This window comes from Mercenaria mercenaria, chromosome 1 (genome assembly GCF_021730395.1).
Source record: "Mercenaria mercenaria strain notata chromosome 1, MADL_Memer_1, whole genome shotgun sequence".
NCBI classification, from domain to species: Eukaryota; Metazoa; Mollusca; class Bivalvia; order Venerida; family Veneridae; genus Mercenaria; species Mercenaria mercenaria.
The window spans coordinates 53483618-53506377 of record NC_069361.1 but is presented as its reverse complement, the minus strand read 5'-3'; the positions used below and the strand labels follow the sequence as shown (position 1 = coordinate 53506377).

Sequence of the window (22760 nt, the reverse complement as noted above, 5' to 3'; positions counted from 1 at the left end):
GTTTAACTCTAACTTCTTTCCTTTCAAGATTGTGTGATATTTTAAAGACGTTACTACTTGTGTAATGTTTTTATTAAAGGTATTTTGTATAAGTTTGGAAATGGCTACATTAGCGATTAATTGCACTGTTTGATTTGGAAAAATAAACTTTCGTTTAAAGAGCTTCTTCTGTGGAATTCAAAGTTTTGTATTTAATTGTGACACTCCAAATTACTATTCATAGGAGGCTATACCAATCGACTTAAATTCTAGCAAAGCACGACATACTTGAGATTCAAGCAACATACAAAGATCATTTTATCATGTCTACCGAGAAACTAATTGTTTAATGATTCATTTCCTGTATGCACAATTATCACTTTTCCATCTATAGTAGCTTTAGGTAGGTATATATGCTAATTTTCATAACCATTCTGAAACATTGAAACTGTTGCTTTGCCTCTTTTTACAATATATTAATGAATCAGCAGTCATACCCATATTATTCAACAAAGCTGACCAAATACATATAATGCAAAACTTTCAAACACGGATCAATCGTGCAGGCATGCATGGCTCTGAAAGCGACGTTTCAACAAAAGGAGATTTGTCTTTCTATGTAGCAAATAGCAAAAGGAATTTCAGAAAGAAGCAGCTGGTTGTTTTTTTTATTTTAAATATCAATTAGAATAAGTGGACGACCAAGATGGGGTGTTTACTATTTTCATTTGCAATTTTACAAGCTTTAATAACTTCTATAGATTTTTGCGTTTATGCAGATGTTACACTATAAATATTTCAAATAAATATTTCATACACGATGTGTATCTAGTGAAACTAGTTTTGTCATGATATTTTTATTTTGTTATGGCAAACGTTTAGCAAAATTGTCTTACTTACAAAATCAATACAACGCAAATGTATTCTGACAAAACCCCTTTCCATTTGATAATGTTCTCCACTAGCACCGTGTTTACAACCACAAAAGAAGCTGTTGACAAGATTAAAACGTGCCACATCGTTTTTGTCATGATATTTTTATTTTGTTATGGCAAACGTTTAGCAAAATTGTCTTACTTACAAAATCAATACAACGCAAATGTATTCTGACAAAACCCCTTTCCGTTTGATAATGTTCTCCACTAGCACCGTGTTTACAACCACAAAAGAAGCTGTTGACAAGATTAAAACGTGCCACATCGTTGAGACAAGGACCACTCTGACACTCATCTGGTCTAAAATTTGCAGATACGTAAGGATAACATGACAGTTATCTTGAACCTACCTCATTCTGCATCAAGCAATTCAAATATGTTAATTTACGCAGATAAGATTGTCCAACAAGAAGCCGTAAACTACGTCTTGTAGTCCACGAATATTCTTAAGTTCACGTTTATGCTCTTTACAGCTGTTTTGGACTCGACTGATAATGAGCATACGGAGGAAATTACATTTTTCGACAATCCTAAAGCTCTAAGTAAATGATGTGTATGAATAAGAACACACATAGCGTAGGAGAAAATAATTAGCTGCTATTAAATAAGTTACTTATTTGACAAACGGTACCGGTATACCCAGGCATGCATTCACAGGATAATCCGTTAGATTATGACATGTTCTATTGATTGAACATTGTGTACATTTGTAGTCATCTATATCTGGGATGTACACAAGAAGAGTAATGATCATATGGTATTTGAGGTATTTACAAATGTTATGCTTTGTAAAAAGGCTTAAATACAGAACGCCTAATAATTACAATGTCTATGTAGTTCATGTTCAGAAATAACAATCTACACAGACCTAAGTAAAACTGAACGGTACCGTAGAACCCCGGAGTCTGAATTTCCTTTCTAGCTGTTCCACCGTTAATATAAAATTCAGTTTACCTTCAAACTAAAGTAAAGCTATCTATTTGCACGGTTGCAAGTTAACATATCAACTGAAAATTTTTAAAAAACGCACACTTCTTGAAGTTCTGCCAAACCTTATTGAGAATATTGTATGTTTCATTACCAGACGCTTTAAAGTCTATATTCTATAATTTATAGTATCTTATTCAGGAGTCATTTAACGATATAGTTAAAAATGAACTGTCTGACTTTGCTAGAAAATCATGTTTTTCATCTGTGATGAATTCTATGCAATCTCTAACTTGAAAATAGTAAAACATTCTCTTCTCTTAAAATGGCGGACTGGAGAAAGAAAACACTTAATGTTTAATAGTGACAGATTTTTGTCATGTCGGCATTTCTTCAATCAACGCACATGGGAGCGGTTTATCAATTGTGTCTACTGCTGGCAAACTGACATTCTTACCTATCTCACAAATCATTGCATACATGAACTTTTAAACTTATCTTTAATGACACCTGCGCAACATTGCCGACAAACATTCATCCCGGTAGATATTCTATTTACATGTACAAAAAATGTTAACCACCACAAATTTGAAGTGTAATTAAATGCAAGCATATCCTTGTCGCTGATATTTAACTGATTTCCGAAATATTAAAGGGAAAGGCAATGATGTTTTATGTTAATTACATCTCCTGGGATTTCTTTATTTCATTAAAAGAAGTGAAAGAATCCGCAAAGTCGACTTAAAAATGAGAAAGTTATGACCATTTAAATATTTGATCAAAATGACAGCAATTTTGTTTCCATGGCAACGAAACAAAATAAATTGGCGGATTTATTAAATTTCTAGACACATATTTTTACTGTATTTACTTATTTTTGTATAATTACTTCTCTATTTTTCCAGCTATGATGAAAGAAATAACATGTTTTACATCTTACACGAAACATATAAAAGTAATCTATTTAAAAGGTTATTTGCTATTCTAAATAAAGAATTTAGCAGTATGTAAATGGCATCATAAACACATAGAATGGTTGCCTCTATGATCAGCAATCTTTTTAAATTTCTAACTGCCAGATCTTTTTCAATAGGGATCCGATTTAAAAAAGTCCTCCAGCGTTATGAAAGGCTTGAGGATGGCTTTCATATGAAGTTAACTTATTGTCAGGCTTTTCTGGTCCTTTAATTTCAATCGTTAAATGATTTTAAAAATATTTTTAAGAGTGAATCTGTTTGTCTCTTTTGAAATTCATTGACATCGCTTTAAGTAAATTACAACTTTATTGTCAATGCATGTACCTTTGTTCATGCAATATATATTATACCGTATTTTAAATATCAATCTATTCGAAGGAAGCTCTTGTAAGCCGACGTACTTGAATCTTGATAAGAATATTGCTTATGCGCAGTTATTTGACTGTTACGGCACGTAGATTTATAATGATACTCTAAATTTGACATACAAAAATGTTATCTGGATAAAACTATTCATATTATTAAATAAAATTCATTTTGTCGCACAACATTTTTTCAAACGGTTATCAAGTTTAGAGGTAAAGAACTTCTTTTTTTTCATATTCTCATTTGCGATTTAAGTCTAAGCTTCAGTAGGCATTTCTATATCTGTATGTAATGTATTGTATTGGTGTATCGCTTATTATGTAGCGTCTTATTAGAAATTGAAATATGTTGTAAGCCAGTTTTGGTGCATTCTATTGTTAAAGATATTCAATGCTTTTGTGATCGCTCAATGTCCGTCGTGCGTCCGTCAACATTTTCTAAACAAATATTCTCCTTGAAAATCACGGGGTCAAATTACACCTCCTTTCATTTTTTTTTCAAACGCATTCCACGCAGAACTCTGGCTACCATGGCAACTGAAAGGAAAAACTTTAAAAATCTTCTTGTCAAAAACCTCAAGGCGTAGAGCCTAGATATTTGGCATGTGACATCATCTAATGGTCCTCTATCAAGATTGTTCAAATTATTCCTTGGGGGTGAAAAGAGGACCTGTCCCGGGTGGAGGCGGGGCGGGGGTGTTCTCGTGTTTTTACGTGGCATTCCCTGTTTGATAATTGTCTTTGTTTTTACATAGATTTATATAGGAAAAAACTCTAAAAACATCTTCTTGTCTGAAACTGCTAGGCCGATGTTAAGAAAGCCATTCATTTTATGTATGCTAGGGAAAGCAAAATGATCTATATTCACTGGTTGAGGTTGATGTTAAGGAGCGGATCGTTATATCCGGCTGGTCGGTAAATGTTCGGTATTTATTCATAAACATTGTTTGGAGCATGTTAACCGATAATGCATTCTCAATAATAATGCTAATGATCAAAGTGAAAAATCTTAACTCTAAATATAAACAAACATAATACAGATAGGTCACAGATAGGTCACAGATAGCATTAATAGCATTTTCAACGGAACAATCACTCTTAAAAGTCTATATTTATACATGTTTTCACTGTTTAAAAAGGAAAACGTTATTTACATGACGTTGTCATGAGAACGTTTGTGATCCATGTATGTTTTGTACGTTTATAGGCGTTGGTGTAGGGGGAAGATGGGAGGTAGTCTGTATCAAATTTTGTCAAATCTTCCTACTTACGCTAACTCTGTTATCGATCTTATTATTTAGTCTCAAAGTACCACTAACTTTCAAACATTCTGTTATCGGCAAATGTTTTATTAGGTATAATAAAGTTGTTTTGAGAATTTAGAGTGTCTAGTTCAGCCATAAATTTGCTATATGAAAGTGTTTTTGAAATACGATTTGTATAATGAAATAGTAGATAGGTCGCTTATGTTTGAACAGTTCAAAGTGGCTTGACTGTACCGATTTGTAACATCCCTGAAAATGGTAGCACATACTGAACGATATAGTATTACGTAAATTTAATAACATTTTTGCTGAACATGAACGCGAATTTAAACTACCATGATCTAGTGGTAAATGCGCCCCTGTAAGTTGACAAGTTATAAATTGGCATAATGTATGAGTCTAATAAATAGTATGCCAGCAGGCACAGAGACGGTATTAAGTAACACGAGGAATTGTAAGGATACGAGTTAAGTGTCGGTTTAATGTCGATAAATATCACAGCATTGTACGTTTTATAACGCTAGGGATGAAGTTCCTGATGCTGTGGCTTTCCTTCAATAAGTATGGTTTACTTCTTGATTTCCGAGGCATATTGACATTTTATCGGGTGAAGTGGTGCAAAACTCACTTTTACTTGATTGTGTAAAAATCGTCTTTTGTCATATTAAATTGCCAAAGTCCAAATAATAGTACCTCAAGCTTATTGAATGAATTCCACTAAAGTAAAGTTGCAGTATTTTATTCAATAACTATTGAAAACTTGTTTCAGGATAATTTGCCTTAATGGAGCATATTAAAGATTGTGGTGTCGCGGATGTAAAACGAATATTAAACAATTCTGATGTCGATATCAGTTTTCCCTTCATTTTTCTCTCGCTTCTTGGCTACCTAGTAGTAAATACTTTTGGAAGAGAAAATCGTATTATCAAACTTTAAATGACATTTCATCACAGTCATGAATATCAGATTCTGTAAAATCCCTTTAATTTGTTTAAACGCCTTCAAAGAGGTAAAAGCAAATAGCGCATAGTAATGGTTTTGAATGACTAGTTTTCAGACAAAGCAGTAAGATGTAATATTCCTATGCGACTAAGTTTGTAATAACGATAGAAGTCAGCTAAAATAATCTGGTTATTGCTTGAAGTCATTGTGGCAGTGCGTATCGTTAACGTAACATGACAACGTATGACAGCCTCCTGATTCGGTATTCTAAGTCAAGACTAAAGACATGATGTCTGAAATTTGAAATCACAATCACTTTTCTTGCTAAACATGGATGTTTCAATACAATGAATTGAATTACCCTCCGCGAGCCAGATCGATGACTTTCTCACATGACGAAAGTAAAACTTAGATCATTCAGCAAAGACATGATGGTCGTAAAGAGTGAATGACTGGTACTGGTGTTACTAAATGTTCCCAATACTTTAAAAGGTATCGAAACATGTAAAAGAACAAACTAGACAAAACAACGAATCCATATTTATGTTGTTGAAATGCATAAAAAAGAAATTGTCGCTGTTTAAATAGGATCTTATTTTTCATGAGTGTTTTGGTCACCTGTTCTTGTTTGCCTCTATGTTACTATTTTATGTGCCAGTGAAAGTGTTATTGGTCCATAAATGATGCATTTAAAGCTTAGAGACTGGTACACTTTCACACTTTCGACATACAACCGAGACACGAAAAGCATAAATATCTAATCAGGTAAGGTAATATGACAAAAATCATACCTAAACAAAAGAAAATTGACTTTTCGTTCTTTGGCGCTGATGTAACGATTGAGGTATCTGATTAGGTCATAAATCCTCCACAAACTACTACGAAACATATTCATTTTGATTATAAGAATATTGAAAGTTATCATTTACTAAATACATGTGCATATTTTTATATAAACACGTTACAGTTAAATCAAAATCAGATCTTTTATAGACGTCTGTGCCGAACTTGTTTCAAATTGTCCGATTCAGATCTAGTTGATAAGCTTCTTTTAATACCTTCTGAACTGAAAATAAAAACTGCCGAACTGACTATAGCTGTTAAAAAAACGTACACAGCTGTGACCTCCATTGTCAAACCAATAATTCACTCGTCTTTAAACCATTCTTCGTGTTACCTTGTTGTACCCCTGTGTTGGAGATCATCTTGTCTCCTCGTAAGTAAATAGACACCATGAAGTGTGTTGGTCTTAAGGTCAACACCAATGTTACTCAGTTCTCATCTACTTTCTTTTTAAATTTAAGTTTTCCCTATGGGGCAATTGTACTTTTAATGTTCTTGACACAATTACAGTTTATGTATGTTCGTTTTACATTACCATACATTGAGAGAAAATTCTCAGTCCTATAGAAATATCTATAAGCAGTTACGGAGGTGTTAAGTCCTGTTTGGAATATTTATAGTCTCACAAAAGCATATTTATCACGATTTAGTTGTTATACAACGAGTATAAACTCATTCAACAAATTCATTTAAACAATGTTTTAAAAATATAAACATTTACAAAAAAAAAACATTAGATCATAGTAATTGTGTTAAATGTAATGTGTCAGTCACACTTCACCGTCAGCGACCTTAACCACTCGGCCACACAGGCCTCAAAATCAGGAGGTGCGCAAGTTTATATCATGATAAAGATTCATGCAAGGTTTAATCAGTTTTTTTAAATACTTCTTGAGCTAGGCGCGTCACATGGTGAAAATGTGTCATTTTGACTATTTTAGGGGCCATAACTCTAGAAATAGGGGTAGATCCAGATGAAAAATATAAGATGCACAAGTTCATATCATGATTAAGACTTATGCAAGGTTTCATGAATCAATATCAAATACATTTTACCTAGGCATGTCTCAAGGTGAAAATGTGCATTTTGACTACTTCAGGGACCGTATCTCTGGAAATAGGGGGCTTAGCCAGACGGAAAATAGGAGGTGCGCAAGTTTATATCATGATAAAGACTCATGCAATGTTTCAGCAATTTATGTCAACTTTTGACTTAGGCTCGTCCACTGGCACCTGACCAGCATATAGGAAATTTATTATTGAATGTTATAGCGGGCAAGATATAGATAATTTGAAAATTCCTTGAAAATATCTTGACATGATGTGACAACATGACACTTAGACATAAAGAATGGTGTTACGAAAAGTGTAACCTAACCTTTTTCAATTAGCTGAATATATAGATGCTCCTTTAAAAGTAGCTTTAAATCCCTCAGGTAATATTTTAGATCAGCCAGAATCGACAGAACTCAGAAAATTGATCAAAGCATATTCATTTGTTTTACTCAACAATGTCTTATTAGAGATAATCATTAAGATCTACAAACATTTTAATAATTAATTGAAATTTCAATAACTTCTATTCGAAAAAAAAAAACCCGGGTAACAATATGCTATGGTTAATGCAACAATGCTAACGCATACAAACGTGCTTTTAATGTGAAAGGTCTCATTGGACTTGCTAGACGGGGACATCTTTGATATGGTTCTCAGAGAAAGGAAATGTTCAGGCTGTTAATTGATATCTGCAATCTTCTTATAAATGATGGATTTTGGTCTTTTGTTAAACAAAATATAATAAGACCTAAATGAAAGACAGAAAAAATATATAAAACTGCAGAACGGAACATTGTTTTCGTGTTGGCGGCAGTGCAAAATTAAATAGTACAATGTTTCTTTGTGTTGAATTGATAGAAACATGCTTCCGCGTTGGTCCATGCACCAAGATGACACAATGAACTATTTTGCATATGTTGCACGCTTGCCTAGCGAAAATATCCTAAGTAATGTGAGCCAATATACACATCACTGAATTAATTTTTTTAAATTTCGAGGCGCGCCAGGTTGAGCTACTTAAATCGCGCACATATCAACGCGATATAACGAAATGTCCTAATCAACCGTCATTGATATTTCATACTTAATATGCACAACTTAATTTTGCAGACCAAGTATTATTAATACAAAATAACGTTTTTAATCAGTGTGCGTGCAGCTATACACCACAAAGTACATTATATTATAAAACAACCTATGTGTCATGTATCGTACGGATTTGATTACATTTGTTTAACCTGGCTGTATGGTAATATTGCTAAGGGTATAAAATCAATAGTCGTATTTGCATTTGATCTCGTTTGACGTATAAGTTCAAGGATACTTGTTTGGGTTTTACCACTTTTGCTTTGCATCTTTATTAATTAACAAATGTTTACAATGAAAATGGATATATAATAACAACTTTTACATAAAACGTGAGACCATTTTATTTTTCCCTGTATCACTTCTTAAGAAATAGATAGCATAATTATGTTTTGTTGTGCAACATTGTCTTATTTAAACATTTATACGCATACTGCCTAGATTATTTTGTTCTGAAACATAAATTGCAGATTGTTTCAGGTCGTTGCATTTTGATCATTTGCCCTGCTTGGGCTCGGATCGTGTTGTAATGAAGTCATCTAGCTGGCTTGTGGGAGATAGGTTATTCCATCTAGGTGCATGTTTGAGCAGAATATCCGGAGTGGCAACTGCGGTCTTACAGTTAAAATTATTCTTAAAGACTCACCACAACCTAGTTCTTTTTCCTCCCACATGAACTTTGTGCAATCAGTCTGATAATACTGGTATTATACAGCTATTCTTCAAGATGACAGATGGACAATTAAGGCCCTCCCTGAATAAATGTGTTTTCGCAATTTTATCTGAAAAGTTAGTCAGCCTCTTTTCAGTATATTTTAAAAACTTAGAACAATAATTATCTTATACTATAGGAACAAAATTTCGTCTAAACTCAAATAACCTTAACATATCAAGTACATGTACTGTTAATTCAATAATATATTTAGAAATTACACACATCGTTTGGGCTTTAAATGTATCACTGTCAATTTGTAACTAGATATTTGCTAATTTTCAATTTCTTCGTGCAAAACATGTATAATTACCATGATAGAAATACAAAAACAAATACAGTTATTTTGTGGCGTTGAGGAAAAACACATTAATAGAGTGCAGCAAATCATCAGTATCTTTTTACTACACTTTACATAGAGAAGTCTTTTCCTTATGTAAAGGTACTAACAGGCTTCATCTGATACATGTTGGATATTCCTTCAACTTATATGTACAATGTACACCATTTTCTAAGTCTACAAGGTTTGGGTTCAATCGCATGCAAAGAAAATGCAGCATTTTTGTTTTTTTTTTTCTCTTTTTTGTCGGATTTAACGTCACACCGACACAATAACAGGTCATAGGGTGAAATTCAAGCTTTTCATGATGGAGGAAGTCTCCAAGTTCCCCTCCTGGCATTATTTCATCACAGACACCTGGGTAGAACCATCGATCTGTCGTAAGCCTGCAAGATGATTTCCTCGACCCATGTACATCTCAAACCCCTATCAGAGGGGGACAAGTGGCTTGAAGTCTGCAACCTTAGCCACTCGACCACGGAGGACACGCTGTTCTGAATTATATAATACTATTTTATATATGTATTTCTTTTTCGAGGTTGAGTCATGATTACCATTGAAAACGAATACTATCTTCGATCTATTCTACTTCTGTGTGAGGGAGGATCTTATATAACGAAGAAAATCATATTCAGAGAACTTCCAAAAAGAGGCGGCGATTTAGATGCACTTCTTAAATATGAACAATTTGAAAAGCGAGTGAGAAATGAATTCAGAAATAAGAATCAACTGGACATTTTATTCCCTACTACTGGAAAAACTGATGTAAATACTTGGGACGTTCAGATGTTAACTGGTATTATACAAATTTTGTTTTGGTCAGATTTAGAAACCAAAGAGAGGAAACATGTGAAAGAAATTAAACGCTTAAGAATTGTGATAGCTCACAGTCCGTCGGCAGCTCTCCATGAAGATGAGTACAGAGATTTCATAAAAGATCTTGCTAAAGCCATCACGTTTCTAGCATTAAAATTTGAGAAAGCTATACAAAAAAAATGTACTGATTGCATAAAGAAATACGAGTCATGCCCATTAGACGTTAATTCATCAATAGAGCGGCTTAAAGAGTTGCAGTATACTGATGATCAGTTTCGAAAGATATTGGAGGAAATCGAACAGTCCAGGGCATATATCAACGACGCCACGACCAAGATTCGCACTGATATTGCAGAGACAACACAGACGCTATCTAACCAATTTAATACATTCCAAGCAGGTTTGTCTTACTTCATACTTTATATATATTTCACAGTGTATTTCGTACAGTCCCTAACAAGGTAGATAAAGTTTGTTCTCAAGTCTACAGTTTTAGTGCAGGCTAAAGCAGAATTGAGCATCAAAATGTTCAAATGCGTAATTAGGCATACTGAAAATCCACCGGCAATGCGATATATACTATTATTGTAATTATAAATGTTATTATCTATTTATTGATATGGCTCATTTCCATGGTTAAGTCCTCCTGAACGTTGCAAATTACAGTGCTAACAAGATAAAAATAATACTGTTGTTACTGTTGTTGTTAGTAATAGCAGTAACGTGAGTAATACTGATGTTACTGTATACTGTTGTTACTGTTATTGTTTCCAAAATACATTGTGATTATCGCGATAACGTTCCAACGGATTCAGCAGCAGTATTGCAGTATTTCTAACTTCACGTTAGTGTGATCAAGATCAGATCAACAGTTTATAACTTTAAACATGACTCCAGATCATTAAGATTTGTAGGCACCACAAATACATTTGTATATCATTTCAACTCCATCCCTCCTTAATCTACGCATCTTCGATATACATTGTAGTAAGATTTTATTTTTACAAATAGCAGTTGATAGACTAATCCTACAGTAGAAATTAGTTAGTGGACAATTAATTTCAATTAAAGTTTATAATTTTGGAATACTTAGATCTAACAGTGAGTGTGTATACACTTAGTATATTAAGTTCAAATCTGACATTGATACAGAAAATGAAGAAAGCTATGCATCTAACGTTGTAAAATATCCAAGCCTTGTTCACAGTAGTATGAAAAAGAAAAATATTGATCTTGGATCAGTGAGTCATAGGCCCAGTAACCGATAATAAACTACCTGTTAGACAATTGCAGTCGATCAACACATGAGTTCCAATGCATTTTTATGTTGATAAAAGACAACTGTTCCATGATCAATTGATAACACTTTCCTCCATCTTTGACATGCTATCTAAGGTGCTGAATATATTTTAAAAATAGTTTTTTCTTGTTTAGTTTTAGAAAGTGTTGAGAGAATGCTGAAGACAGAGCCACTGAAAAGAATAAGAGCAAGTGAGTTTTATTCGCCTAAATGAACTAACCTGACAATCACTTCACTGATATTAATTCTGAAGTAGCGAACATTTTCGACAGATATAATATAGCGTTATGTTTATCTTTGTTTAACTTTTATTAGATACATTGTATCTACCTGTTTACCTTAAATATAAATTTGCATGTTCTTTTGTATTCCTTTTATGAATTAAGTTTGATTTAATTTCACAGCAAATCTCATTTATATTTGGCACAATTTTTATCGTCTTAAAATTTGCAATATTCAATAAGCAATGTTAATTTTGTTCATGTATGTATTATTTTATGTTACTTGTCTGCATTGCCTTTCAAGTTGTAAAGTCAAGGCTTACATTCAGTGGGGATGATGAAGTAGATGATCTCGCTGAAAAAATGCTCTTGAAAGTGATGAATGCAGCTATAAAAAGAGCAAAGGACCCGACGGACCCGGAGGAAGTTAGGAAAGCAGTTGATGAGATTTTCGAAGAAATTGACAAAATTGCGGGCGTTAAAATTTTGTCAGCAAAGTCTGAGTGCATTGTTATCAGAATTCAGTGTGAAACATACAAAGGCCTCTACGATGTGCTGATGTATGTCACAAGTCAGACTTATCATCAAAGGCTTTCTGCTATAGCAGATGCATTATGCTCTCACTTGCAAACTTCTAAGCCACTAACCTTGCGTTCAGACTTACCTCAAGAGTGTCTGCAGAACATAGCAGATGAAATAGGTAAGTGGTGTATGGTGTCGACTGAAAAAGAAAAGGTTGCATTTAGTCACAGTAAAAGCTTTCAGAGAAGTAGATCTTGTTTCAAAACTAAGATTTTGCAAAGCACACTTGAGGCTCTATGCAACTTATGTAGGCATTTACCACCTTAGTAACACTAACAACGTCAGAATTACACGAGCCATTTGCATTTGTCCAGCGATTTTTGTAACACGTTAGATTATATAATTATGATAAGATGCAAACAACATTTTGGTCCCACTGTCTTTCGAATTGAATATTAATTTCTAATAAGATTATCGTTTAATATATTAAGAAAGCTTTTCCATTCGCTTAAATAACAGGGGAAGCTGAAAGAGCAAAAAGATCAATCATGCTACCAATTCAGTGCGAGACGAAGGACGGAGTGGAAAATTTGCTGAACCTTTTTGAAAGTGATGTGCTCTCCAAAAAGTTTCACAAGTTATCTGAGGCGTTATCAAAGGAGCTAAAAGGACATGTTTCTGTTAAAGCAGCTGTAAACGGTATTTATCTCAAAGAAGATGACGGTATGTGTATTTATAGTACATGTGTTTGTTGGCAACGATTTTCATTGATATCTCTTTTCATACTTCATAGGGGGAGCATTTGATCTATACATTTATTGAGTCTGAGACTGATACTCTATTTATGAGGAATATTCTAGCTTTTCTCAGCTGTAATAGGAGCTTTCACCAGTTTTTAGACTGGCGTTGTTCAAAGGGCCTCTTGCATAAGAATAAACTTGGTTATGCCATGTTAAACGTGTATAATATATCAAAACATCTAACATATAAAATGTGTTTATAAATTTTAAGCCTTTTAAATTTCTAAATAACAAATCTTTCGATATTAGTAACAGTCTTCCCTATCAGAAAACTCAGTTATATATTTACTTTAATTGCAGAAATTCAATCAACTGAAGTATCCTTATTTTAGGACAATCTTATCTAGCAGTGATAAAATGGACAGAAGGATAGTTTCAAATAAGCTTTCAGCTACTACTCAATCCTTTATGCCTTTTTGATATATGCACATGTTGTTAATGAATTGTGATTAATAAAATATTGTTTCTTAATAAACCAAAATAGGCAGAAAATTGAAATTGTATATTATAACTATATTCAGTAACAAGTTTCGGGTTGGAAGTAGGGAGAAACCTAAAATTAATTTTCCAAACGGAAAAAATAATCCCTTTTGCTGTATTTTGGAATAAAACCGTCGTTGAATAGTGCCATTGCTTGTCATTATTCCTTATAGTCAGTTTCACAATGATATGAATAAGGTTCGTCTCCGGCCAAGTCCCGACGTATAATTGATGAAATTGTAGTAAACATGCATATCGTGATTTAGAATTAGGGATTGCGCACAATTAACTGGTTTAAGCTCCCTGTGATGTTTGTCCATTGATCGCTCCAAGCGGTATTCCTTTATATGTTTGTTTTGTTCTTGTTGCCTTTTTGTCAAGTCAGGGGTGTAACTGTTTCAAGTTATTGCAGTTTATAACCCATTTGAGTTATTGGTTAAACTTGCATAACTTGTTTCAGTTATCATAAAATATTACAAAGCTCTCCTGTGCCAATTCCTCATTTTGAACGAGACTAATGCAATTATTTCCTGAATCCTTGAACTTTTATCTTTCCAGCTATGCAGTAAAATGTTTTACGAAAGGCTGATAAAGTTTTACGCAAAAGCTTTAAAGCTATAAAACTCTTAATATCTCATTATTATCCCATTATGCTTATCAGGTCATGCTCAGACTAAAAGAGAATTTGATTAACCTCAGTTTGCTACTAATTTCACTTTAAAGGTCACTTTGTGAGAACAGCAAAAAGACTTTTTTGAATAACTTTCCTGAGTTAACTATGTTTTATAACTAATACAGGTTATAAAATGTTTGAAAAAGTAACTGAAATAGGTTACATAACTTAAAACAGTTACACCCCTGACTGGTCAATTGTTTGTAGTTTGTTTATTTCTTCAAAAGTATATTGCCTGGACGTTCGTATAATTTTACACTAATATATTATTATTATTATTATTATTATACCATATTTGTATAGCACTCTTTTCATACAAAAGAATATACGTTCAAAAGTGCTTAACAATAGAATGAACATACATGCACAATAGATAATTACAAAAATAAAACAATGATACGAATAAGATACGTGTTTAAAACATTAAATAATAGTTAAAATGATTAAATACTAAACACAGTTTACTACATGAAAGTTAAACAATATCACACTTGCAATATATTTATGCATATGACTACGCATAACAAAGTTTGTCTGGTTAAACACAAATTACATCTAAAACAGTTTACGCAGAAAACAACACTGAAGTGTTTAAAATACGATTCATGTAATATAATATACGATTCATGTAATATAATGCTTTGATTTAGGAAGACTGCGTTTTTTAACATAACTTTTCCTATTGGATATTTATCTCTGTTTTCAGAAATCGGTTATATAGACACAGCCGAAGGAAATAACACCCTGTATGAGAAAAAACATATTTCATTCGGAAATCAAAGTCAGCCTAGAAACGAAGGAAAAACCATATCTGCACACGCACCGTCTCTGGAGAAGAAATTGGTAGTTGCAGCCATAGATATTGGAACCTCATTTACGGCATATGCGCATTCGTTTGAAAGTGACTTCAAGAGGGATCATTTTAAGGTGCTGATAAGAACATACTAAAACCTTCTTGCTCGTCTTAGCAAACACTTTAGTCTGGAATTAGAGTTTCGCTATCTTATGTTTACTTCCTTTGCGTATTTTCGTTAAGTAGTTATTCAAACAAAATTAGCACTGACACAAATAGCTGCAAGTTGTTCTTTCTTAGATAGATATTTTGTCCAAAGGGTAGACAGGTTACAGCACCGGTATGTTAAAAAGCATTGGACAGCTCTTTAAAAATGTATATATTTAAGCAATTGGCCTGGGTTAACTTTAAGCTACTTTCTACAATCGCACAAATAAAACTCAACAGTTCCTAATTTACTAGACCTTCTTTTAAATTTCGTCACAAAAATACACTGTGTTTCTTTTAGATATGTAATGGGAATTCCCACTTCGAAAACTCCAACTGTGGTTCTCTTTGACAAAGATGGTCAATTCCATTCGTTTGGATATGAAGTAAGTCCTCGGAAATTATTGCATGTATTCTAAACTACATGTATATTGTGTAAATAAAACAAATACGTATGTTCATTATAAATATATATATTATAAATATTTTTTGTACAGTTATCTTGAGCGCCAGTGGCAATAGATTTAACATTTTTTATATATATTAGTACCTGAAAAACTATTATAGAATTAATATTACAGAAAATGTATTGTCTGGTTTGTTGAAATAGGCACAAATACATTACGCAGATCTAGTGGAAGACGAAGAAAATTGTGGATGGAAATATTTCAGCGATTTATCATTGCTACGTTACAGAAACCAGGTATTTCTAAACAATTACAAACTGATTCAGTAATGATTTGAATAGTATATTACACATAACTCAAGGGTATTGATTCTCAAAGGTCTACAAAATATCGAACGCAATATTCGGAATACTTAATCACATTATATCAAAGCGTCACCGCTTTATTTATGAAAAGACTATGTCCTATTTCAGCGCTGACTTTTTATATTTTAAAGAAATATACGCTCACTGATGACCAGAATCACTCGATGGCGGCGTTAGATGTGTATTCAGCGATTCTGAAGTATCTGAAAGGACATCTCTTAAGCAATCTGGCAGATAGGCTAGCTGATCTAAATGAAACTGACGTACATTGGGTTCTTCCTGTTTCGGCTTCATGGTCTCTTTCAGAAAGAAAGCTTCTTGCAGACGCAGCAGAAAATGTAAGTACTTTTTATACTTCTCTAACTATTTGAAAGTCTTTAGTATAGTTTCTGTAAATATCAATAGAACCATTCTTCACAAAAGGCATATTCATTTTTTGGAAAAATTCTTATCTATTGTAGGTACCTGCTTGTGTCCGACATAAAGTGCGGTGCATTTTTGTAATGCCTTCTCCAACAAAAGTCTTCAAATGACCTGTAATCTTTTCAATTCACAAAGTTCAATTACTTCTGATGATAGTAAACTATCTCAAGATGCATTGGAGTCTAACGCTGAAACGAAAAAAAATTCAGGTTACATAGCCTTAGGGCGACGATTTGAAATTAAAATGACAATAAACTTACAAAAATTCTGAAAAGTCGATAATTACTACACCAAAATAAAAATATGGTTATATATTTTGATATTAGGCGTGTTTGTCACACGAGAGCTTGACGTTCGTATTGAAACCAGAAGCGGCAGCAATATATTGCAAAGAATTTCTATCTTCGAATGAACCTGAATTTAGAAAGACTAAGAGTTCAACATACTTCAGTCCTGGGGCACAGTTCATTGTTCTAGACGCTGGAGGTAAAAAGCAGTTTAATTACATATTATTTAAACACATTTCATAAACGATAACATCAATGTACTTTTCTGTTTATTATTTTTCAACAGCACTTAGGATGTTAAAACTATTAAAGTTTGAGTTATTATTTTTAGGTGAGTTTTTGTGATCGCTCGATGTCCGGCGTCCGTCGTTTGTCTGTCGTCTGTCTGTCAACATTGAGCTTGTGTATGCGATATAGGCTGTACTTTTCAACTGATCTTCATGAAATTTTGTCAGAATGATTACCTCGACGAAATATAGGCCAAGTTGGAAAATGGGTCATCTGGGTCAAAAACAAAATCACTAGGTCAAATCAAAGAAAAACTTTGTGTATGCGAAAGAGGCTGTATTTTTTAATTGAGCTTCATGCCTTTTGGACAGGATGATTTCTTTGATAAAAACTAAGCCAAGTTCGAAAATGGGTAATCTGGGTTCAAAAGAATACGTCACTAGGTCAAATCATAGAAATACGTCGTGTATGCAATAGAGGCTATACTTTTCAACTGATCTTCATGAAATGTTGTCAGAATGATAACCTTGATAAAATCTTGAAAAAGTTGGAAAATGGGTTATCCGATGTCAACAACTAGGTCACTAGGTCAAATCAAAGAAAAACCTCGTGTATGCGATAGAGGCTGTATTTTATCAACTGATCTTTATGTAATTTGGTAAAAATAGTTGCATTGATAAAATCTATGTTAAATTTAAAAATGGGCTATCTGGGGTTAAAAACTAGGTCAATAGATCAAATCAAAGAAAAATATTGTGTATGCGATAGATGCTGTATTTTTCAATTGATCTTCATGAATTTTGGTCGGAATGATTGCCTTGATAAAGTCTAGGTCAAGTTTAAATATGGATTATCTGGGGTCAAAAGCTAGGTCACTAGGTCAAATCAAAGAAAAACCTTGTGTATGCGATAGAGGCTGTATATTTCAATTGATCTTCATAAACTTACGTCAAAATGATTACCTTGATAAAATCTAGGTCGTGTTTGAATATTCGTTATCTGGGGTCAAAAACTAGGTCACTAGGTCATAGCTAAGAAAATACTTGTTTAAACTGAAGAGACCACATTTTTGATCCAGTCGTAATCAAAATTGGCCAGAATATTTGATTCCATGAAATCACTAGGTCAAACATGTTTACACTGTTTTGTTTTGTTACTCAGGTGAGCGACCTACGGCCATCTTGGCCCTCTTGTTTATACTTACACACTATCATACTTACCTCCATGCTCGTAATAATAAGAATTTTGATATATTTTATGCCAGATTGGTAGCATTTGAACAAGTTTTAAAATGCATATGCAGGATTTGTCAACTCAATTTCGTAATTGCGTTCTTCTAATTCTGGTATATTGCTGGAATATAATGCTAGTTCTGCAAACAGCACACATTGGAAATACATATACTTTAATTTTAAACTTTTCAGGTCAAACTGTAGAGGTGACAACCCATGAAGTACAAAGTGATGGAACAATGATGGAAATCCTTTATTCAGACGTGTTGTCCCCTATGGATGGGTCATGGGGAGGATGCCTTGTAGATTCAAAAGTCAACGCATTTCTAGAAGGACTATTTGGAACGGACGTAATGGAGGAATTCAGACGGATTAAGATTGATGTGCTTGAGCTGCAACATTCAACAGAAATGATGAAAAGGCAGTGTAAAGATCCAGAAAATGAAAAGGAGGACTTTAAAATTTGGCTAAAGGTACCCGCTACACTTCTGGACATTTTTAAGAATGCTAATGGTTACGCCTTCTATAAAAGTGTTGCAGAAAGCAGCTATGCTATGTCTGTTCATGTAAAAAGGAAGAAAATGTACCTTAGCAATGACTTTGTCATTGAAATGTACAGAGAATCAAAAGAGAAATTAGTCAGACACTTGAGGGAGATATTTAGAGATAATCCAGAGTTGAAAAATGTTAAAACGATAATAATGACTGGAGGACTTGCGAACTCTGAAATTTTGAGAAATGAAGTAAGGTTGTCGTTTCCAGGGAAGCACGTTGTAGTGCCAGACCAGGCAGATTTAGCAGTTGTAAAAGGTAAATATAAATTAAGCCCACTAGGCGTGTTTTAACGTTGAAATCAGTTTAAAGTAAAGGGAGACAAAGCACTACTAAATACCCTTATTTTCGATTAATCATTACAAAACATTAATTCAAGAAAAAGCTCAATTTTTAAAATTTTGTTAATATTCCGATACACAAGTATTTTGCTAAAGCTCTTCAATTACGCTTTAAAGGATTTGTTCGGTTGCATAATGCCATTGACAATCTTTGACGTCGGTAATATTCGACATACGACTGTGATTTCCTGTAACCCTTAGTCTACCACTGCTGCATAAATCATGAGTTTTCACAACATTAAGAAAATGCAAGATTAGTTTCACTGCCTTTCTTGTTTTATTTCTGTTTCATTATTCTTATTACTGTCTAGCGTATATGACCAAATACAGTGTTATTATCCGTAATAAGTCTGGTATACTGGTAAGTGAAATAAGATGCTAGATTAAGATAGTAGAAAGTCATAAGTTTCTTCCGAAACTGAGACCTATATTGCTAAAAGTTTTAAATTTTTATGAGTAAAACATATAACAGGCATTGTGTTGGTATTGCAATGTTAAGTATGTGAATAACTAGAATTTAAATATTATTTCTTACGTATGGACGTGTCACAGAACTGTGATCTAGTTAATACATACTGTTAACTTTCTAATAAAAGAATTCAATGAGTATTCATTGCATCTTTTTATCTTACTTAGGCGCCGTTATGTGTGGGTTTAATACCAAGATGTATCTAAAAGTGTAGTGTTCACAGAGCAAACAGAATGATGAAGTAAGTATATCGGTGTAATATATCCTGTGTGTGCATAATGGCTGTAATGTAATTGGGGTTTACATACATTATTTACTTTTGAATATCGTCTTCCATAACAATTGCACATGACTTTGATTAAACACGAGCAAGCACGTGTGGCTGTATATAAGATCAACACTATTGGTTCAGTTGTAAAACAGAAAGTCGTGTATTTCAATATAATAAATATATTATATTTATAGATTCGCAACCAGTTATGCCTAAATATAATAAATATGATCATACAACCTAAAGTCGACTCTGTTGACTACTGCTGGGAGACATTTGAAATTTGAAATGAAATATTTATACTTTGCAGGATGTGACGTACTGAAATGTGCATATAAAGACACGAAACAGGTTCAAATTAGAGATATCAAAGTGAATAGTCATTTTAGACAGGAACACATGTACATGTATGATATACGCGTTGGAACTACTAATTATTGTTCGACAAATTGTCACATATATACACATATTGATCTCAACATTGATTGCTACTAATTTGAATTACATTATTGTCGGGTACAAGACATGTATAATATTAATAACTACGTCCTGTATCAATGGTTTTATCTAATGGAATTATTTCGTGTACTTTATAACGCGAATTTTGTAAATACATTTACATTAGGACAACACGTTCATCCGAAAAAGTGTTAAACCGTGTATAGCATTGTCACTGTATGGGACTTAAATATTAAATCGGGGTGAAAATGTGTAGGCGACCGAGAAGCTAGGTCGGTAGAGCCCGGACCGGTATTCCGAGGCCCCTGGTTCAAGTCCCAGTCTAGCTGCACATTTTTCTCATCTTGTAACAGTATTATCTTAAGTGTGATAAGGCATATTTAAGTCTTATTGTAAATGTAGTGAAAGCACAAAACCTGTTGTAATGTATATGTCATTTCCTCTTATTCTACACTTCGTTGTTTTTCTATTTTAATGACCCATTGTTTACTTTAAAGCCTGTCCAAGTTTGAGAAATCGGGCATGTCAATAAGTTATTTATATTGTTTGTTTTTTTAGAAGGTTTCATCACAAACACTGATAAACAAGGTGTTATTATTTTAATGTCTGGAGTGTTTTGGAGTTTTCCAGAGTCCTCATTTCTGTAAGGTTCTATCAAATGTTACTCTCCAGTATTTCTTAACACAATATAACCAGTTTGGATTCTTAACATTTGATGGATTTACATTTAAGAAAAAAATATTTGAGAGGATTTGAATGTATTAATTTCAGTTTGAATTCTGTTCTGAATTTTGAATTATTATTGATTGGATTTAAATTTGACCAGGACAGAATTAGGAACTATTCTTGCATATTTGAATTCGACTTTACGGCTAGTTTATATTTTGAAGATATTTGAAATGCTACTTTTTAAAATGAATTCTGTTCTTGGTAAAGAAACTTGGATGTTTTGTTGTTCTTTGTTACTTTTAGTATTTTAGTAAATTAATAAGCAATTGTTACCTTCAGAAGTAAAAATGTATAGTAAAATGAGCGGTGACGGAAAAATATGCAAAATAGTATTGTGATATATGATTTGGTAAATATGAATGACACAATGTTTTAACTGCCTTTATGCAGTATTTATTAATGAAAACATTCGATTAAAATACTTAACACAATTTCTCTACAGTGTTAGTATGCATAATGTGGAGCATACTTGTATAAATATCCCATCGAAATTCCACAAAATGGTTGTAAACTTCTAATTTTAAATGTCACTCAATAAATGTTACATATAAATATATTTAAGGAGGTTGTTTACCTATTAGTAAACAATTGTATGTGCGCATGCCCAACCAAAGTGTATGTGCGCATGCCCAACCGAAAGCTAAGGTGTGGAAACGAACTCCGTGGCTAGGTGTTGAAACTGATCTATTTAAGGAACACAGTTTCAGTTTTTCTATCGGCATTTCAACACTATCCATGAACACAATAATTGCAATTATGAATTGCCCATAAAAATGTCGGATAAGGTGTATACTGCTATATGTATTTAAGCTTTGATATTTGTTTAAATCAATGCAAATAAAACGAACGTATTGCGTACTTCAGAAATAAAAGGATTTGAAAAGAATTTCAGAGAAATGGTTACTTGAAATGTTAAAGTAAATATGATACCATGTACTGTGTTTGATATTCCGCTAATAGAATAACACTTCGTCACCTCAGCGCAAGAAGTGGATAACTGCATTGACTTAAAGAAGGACATATTCACTTTTTGCGCTAAGGTGACTACTTGTATTCCATTTTAATCATAAAGAGAATGGCAGTTAATCCGTCGAAAAGCCATTATCATGCAAATTTCTTTACAAATGAGAGAAAATGCATCGTGAACACATAAGTCCCGCGACATAATTATACATGTATGCTTCAAGCTTATATGAGAAAGCTTGCGTGCAAAATGACTTCTATGGAAAACTGAAAGCGAAACACACTGAAAAGTATAAAATATCCGTATTTTCCTTCTTTCAATATAAAATACATTAGGAGGGACATGTGCTATAAACTTCGATATACCTGCCCGCTTATCTAGGGAGAGCGCAGATCTACAAATGGTGGGCTCGTGAGTTCGATCCCCGTGCGGGACGTATGTTCTCCGTGACGATTTGATAAAAAACATTGCGTCTGAAATCATCCATCCTCCACTGTGACCTCAACAGTTACTTGCGGAGAACAGGTTTGTACTTATACAGAATCAAGGAGAATCCAGGAACACTGGTTAGGTTAACTGCCCGCCAAACATTACATAACTTAAATACTGTTGAGTTTAAACCCAAACCAAACTAATCGAACTTCGATAAAAATGTTGCTTGACGCGACAGATATAAATGAACGTAAGACTGCAGCAGCTTTAACATTAAATAACACGAAATACAATTAACAGATACGGTTCAATTACTGTAAAATCATTTAATTTCGTGGGCAAGAGATTTCGAAGTTTTCAAC

General features: G+C 33.3%; 1 protein-coding gene across 5 annotated transcripts; it reads left to right on the top strand.

Moving 5' to 3' along the window:
* The first annotated feature begins 3267 nt into the window (after window positions 1-3267).
* LOC123537584 (heat shock 70 kDa protein 12A-like) lies at window positions 3268-21437 on the top strand. 5 transcript variants are annotated; one of them, XM_053547935.1, is made up of 8 exons: window positions 3268-3396; window positions 9966-10643; window positions 11678-11734; window positions 12069-12464; window positions 12806-13009; window positions 14946-15166; window positions 15541-15625; window positions 15850-15946. In XM_053547935.1, the coding sequence occupies exons 2-7, from the start codon at window positions 9974-9976 to the stop codon at window positions 15589-15591; spliced, it is 1599 nt and encodes a 532-aa protein (XP_053403910.1). In that variant the 5' UTR covers window positions 3268-3396; window positions 9966-9973; the 3' UTR covers window positions 15592-15625; window positions 15850-15946. The 5 variants fall into 5 exon arrangements, with proteins under 5 accessions (XP_053403910.1, XP_053403901.1, XP_053403916.1 ...); XM_053547926.1 differs by lacking the exon at window positions 3268-3396 and adding an exon at window positions 8579-8707; XM_053547945.1 differs by lacking the exons at window positions 3268-3396; window positions 9966-10643; window positions 11678-11734; window positions 12069-12464; window positions 12806-13009 and adding exons at window positions 16143-16349; window positions 16761-16920; window positions 18374-18991; window positions 19711-19784; window positions 20125-21437 and having other exon boundaries at window positions 14979-15166; window positions 15850-15942.
* The last annotated feature ends 1323 nt before the right edge of the window (window positions 21438-22760 follow it).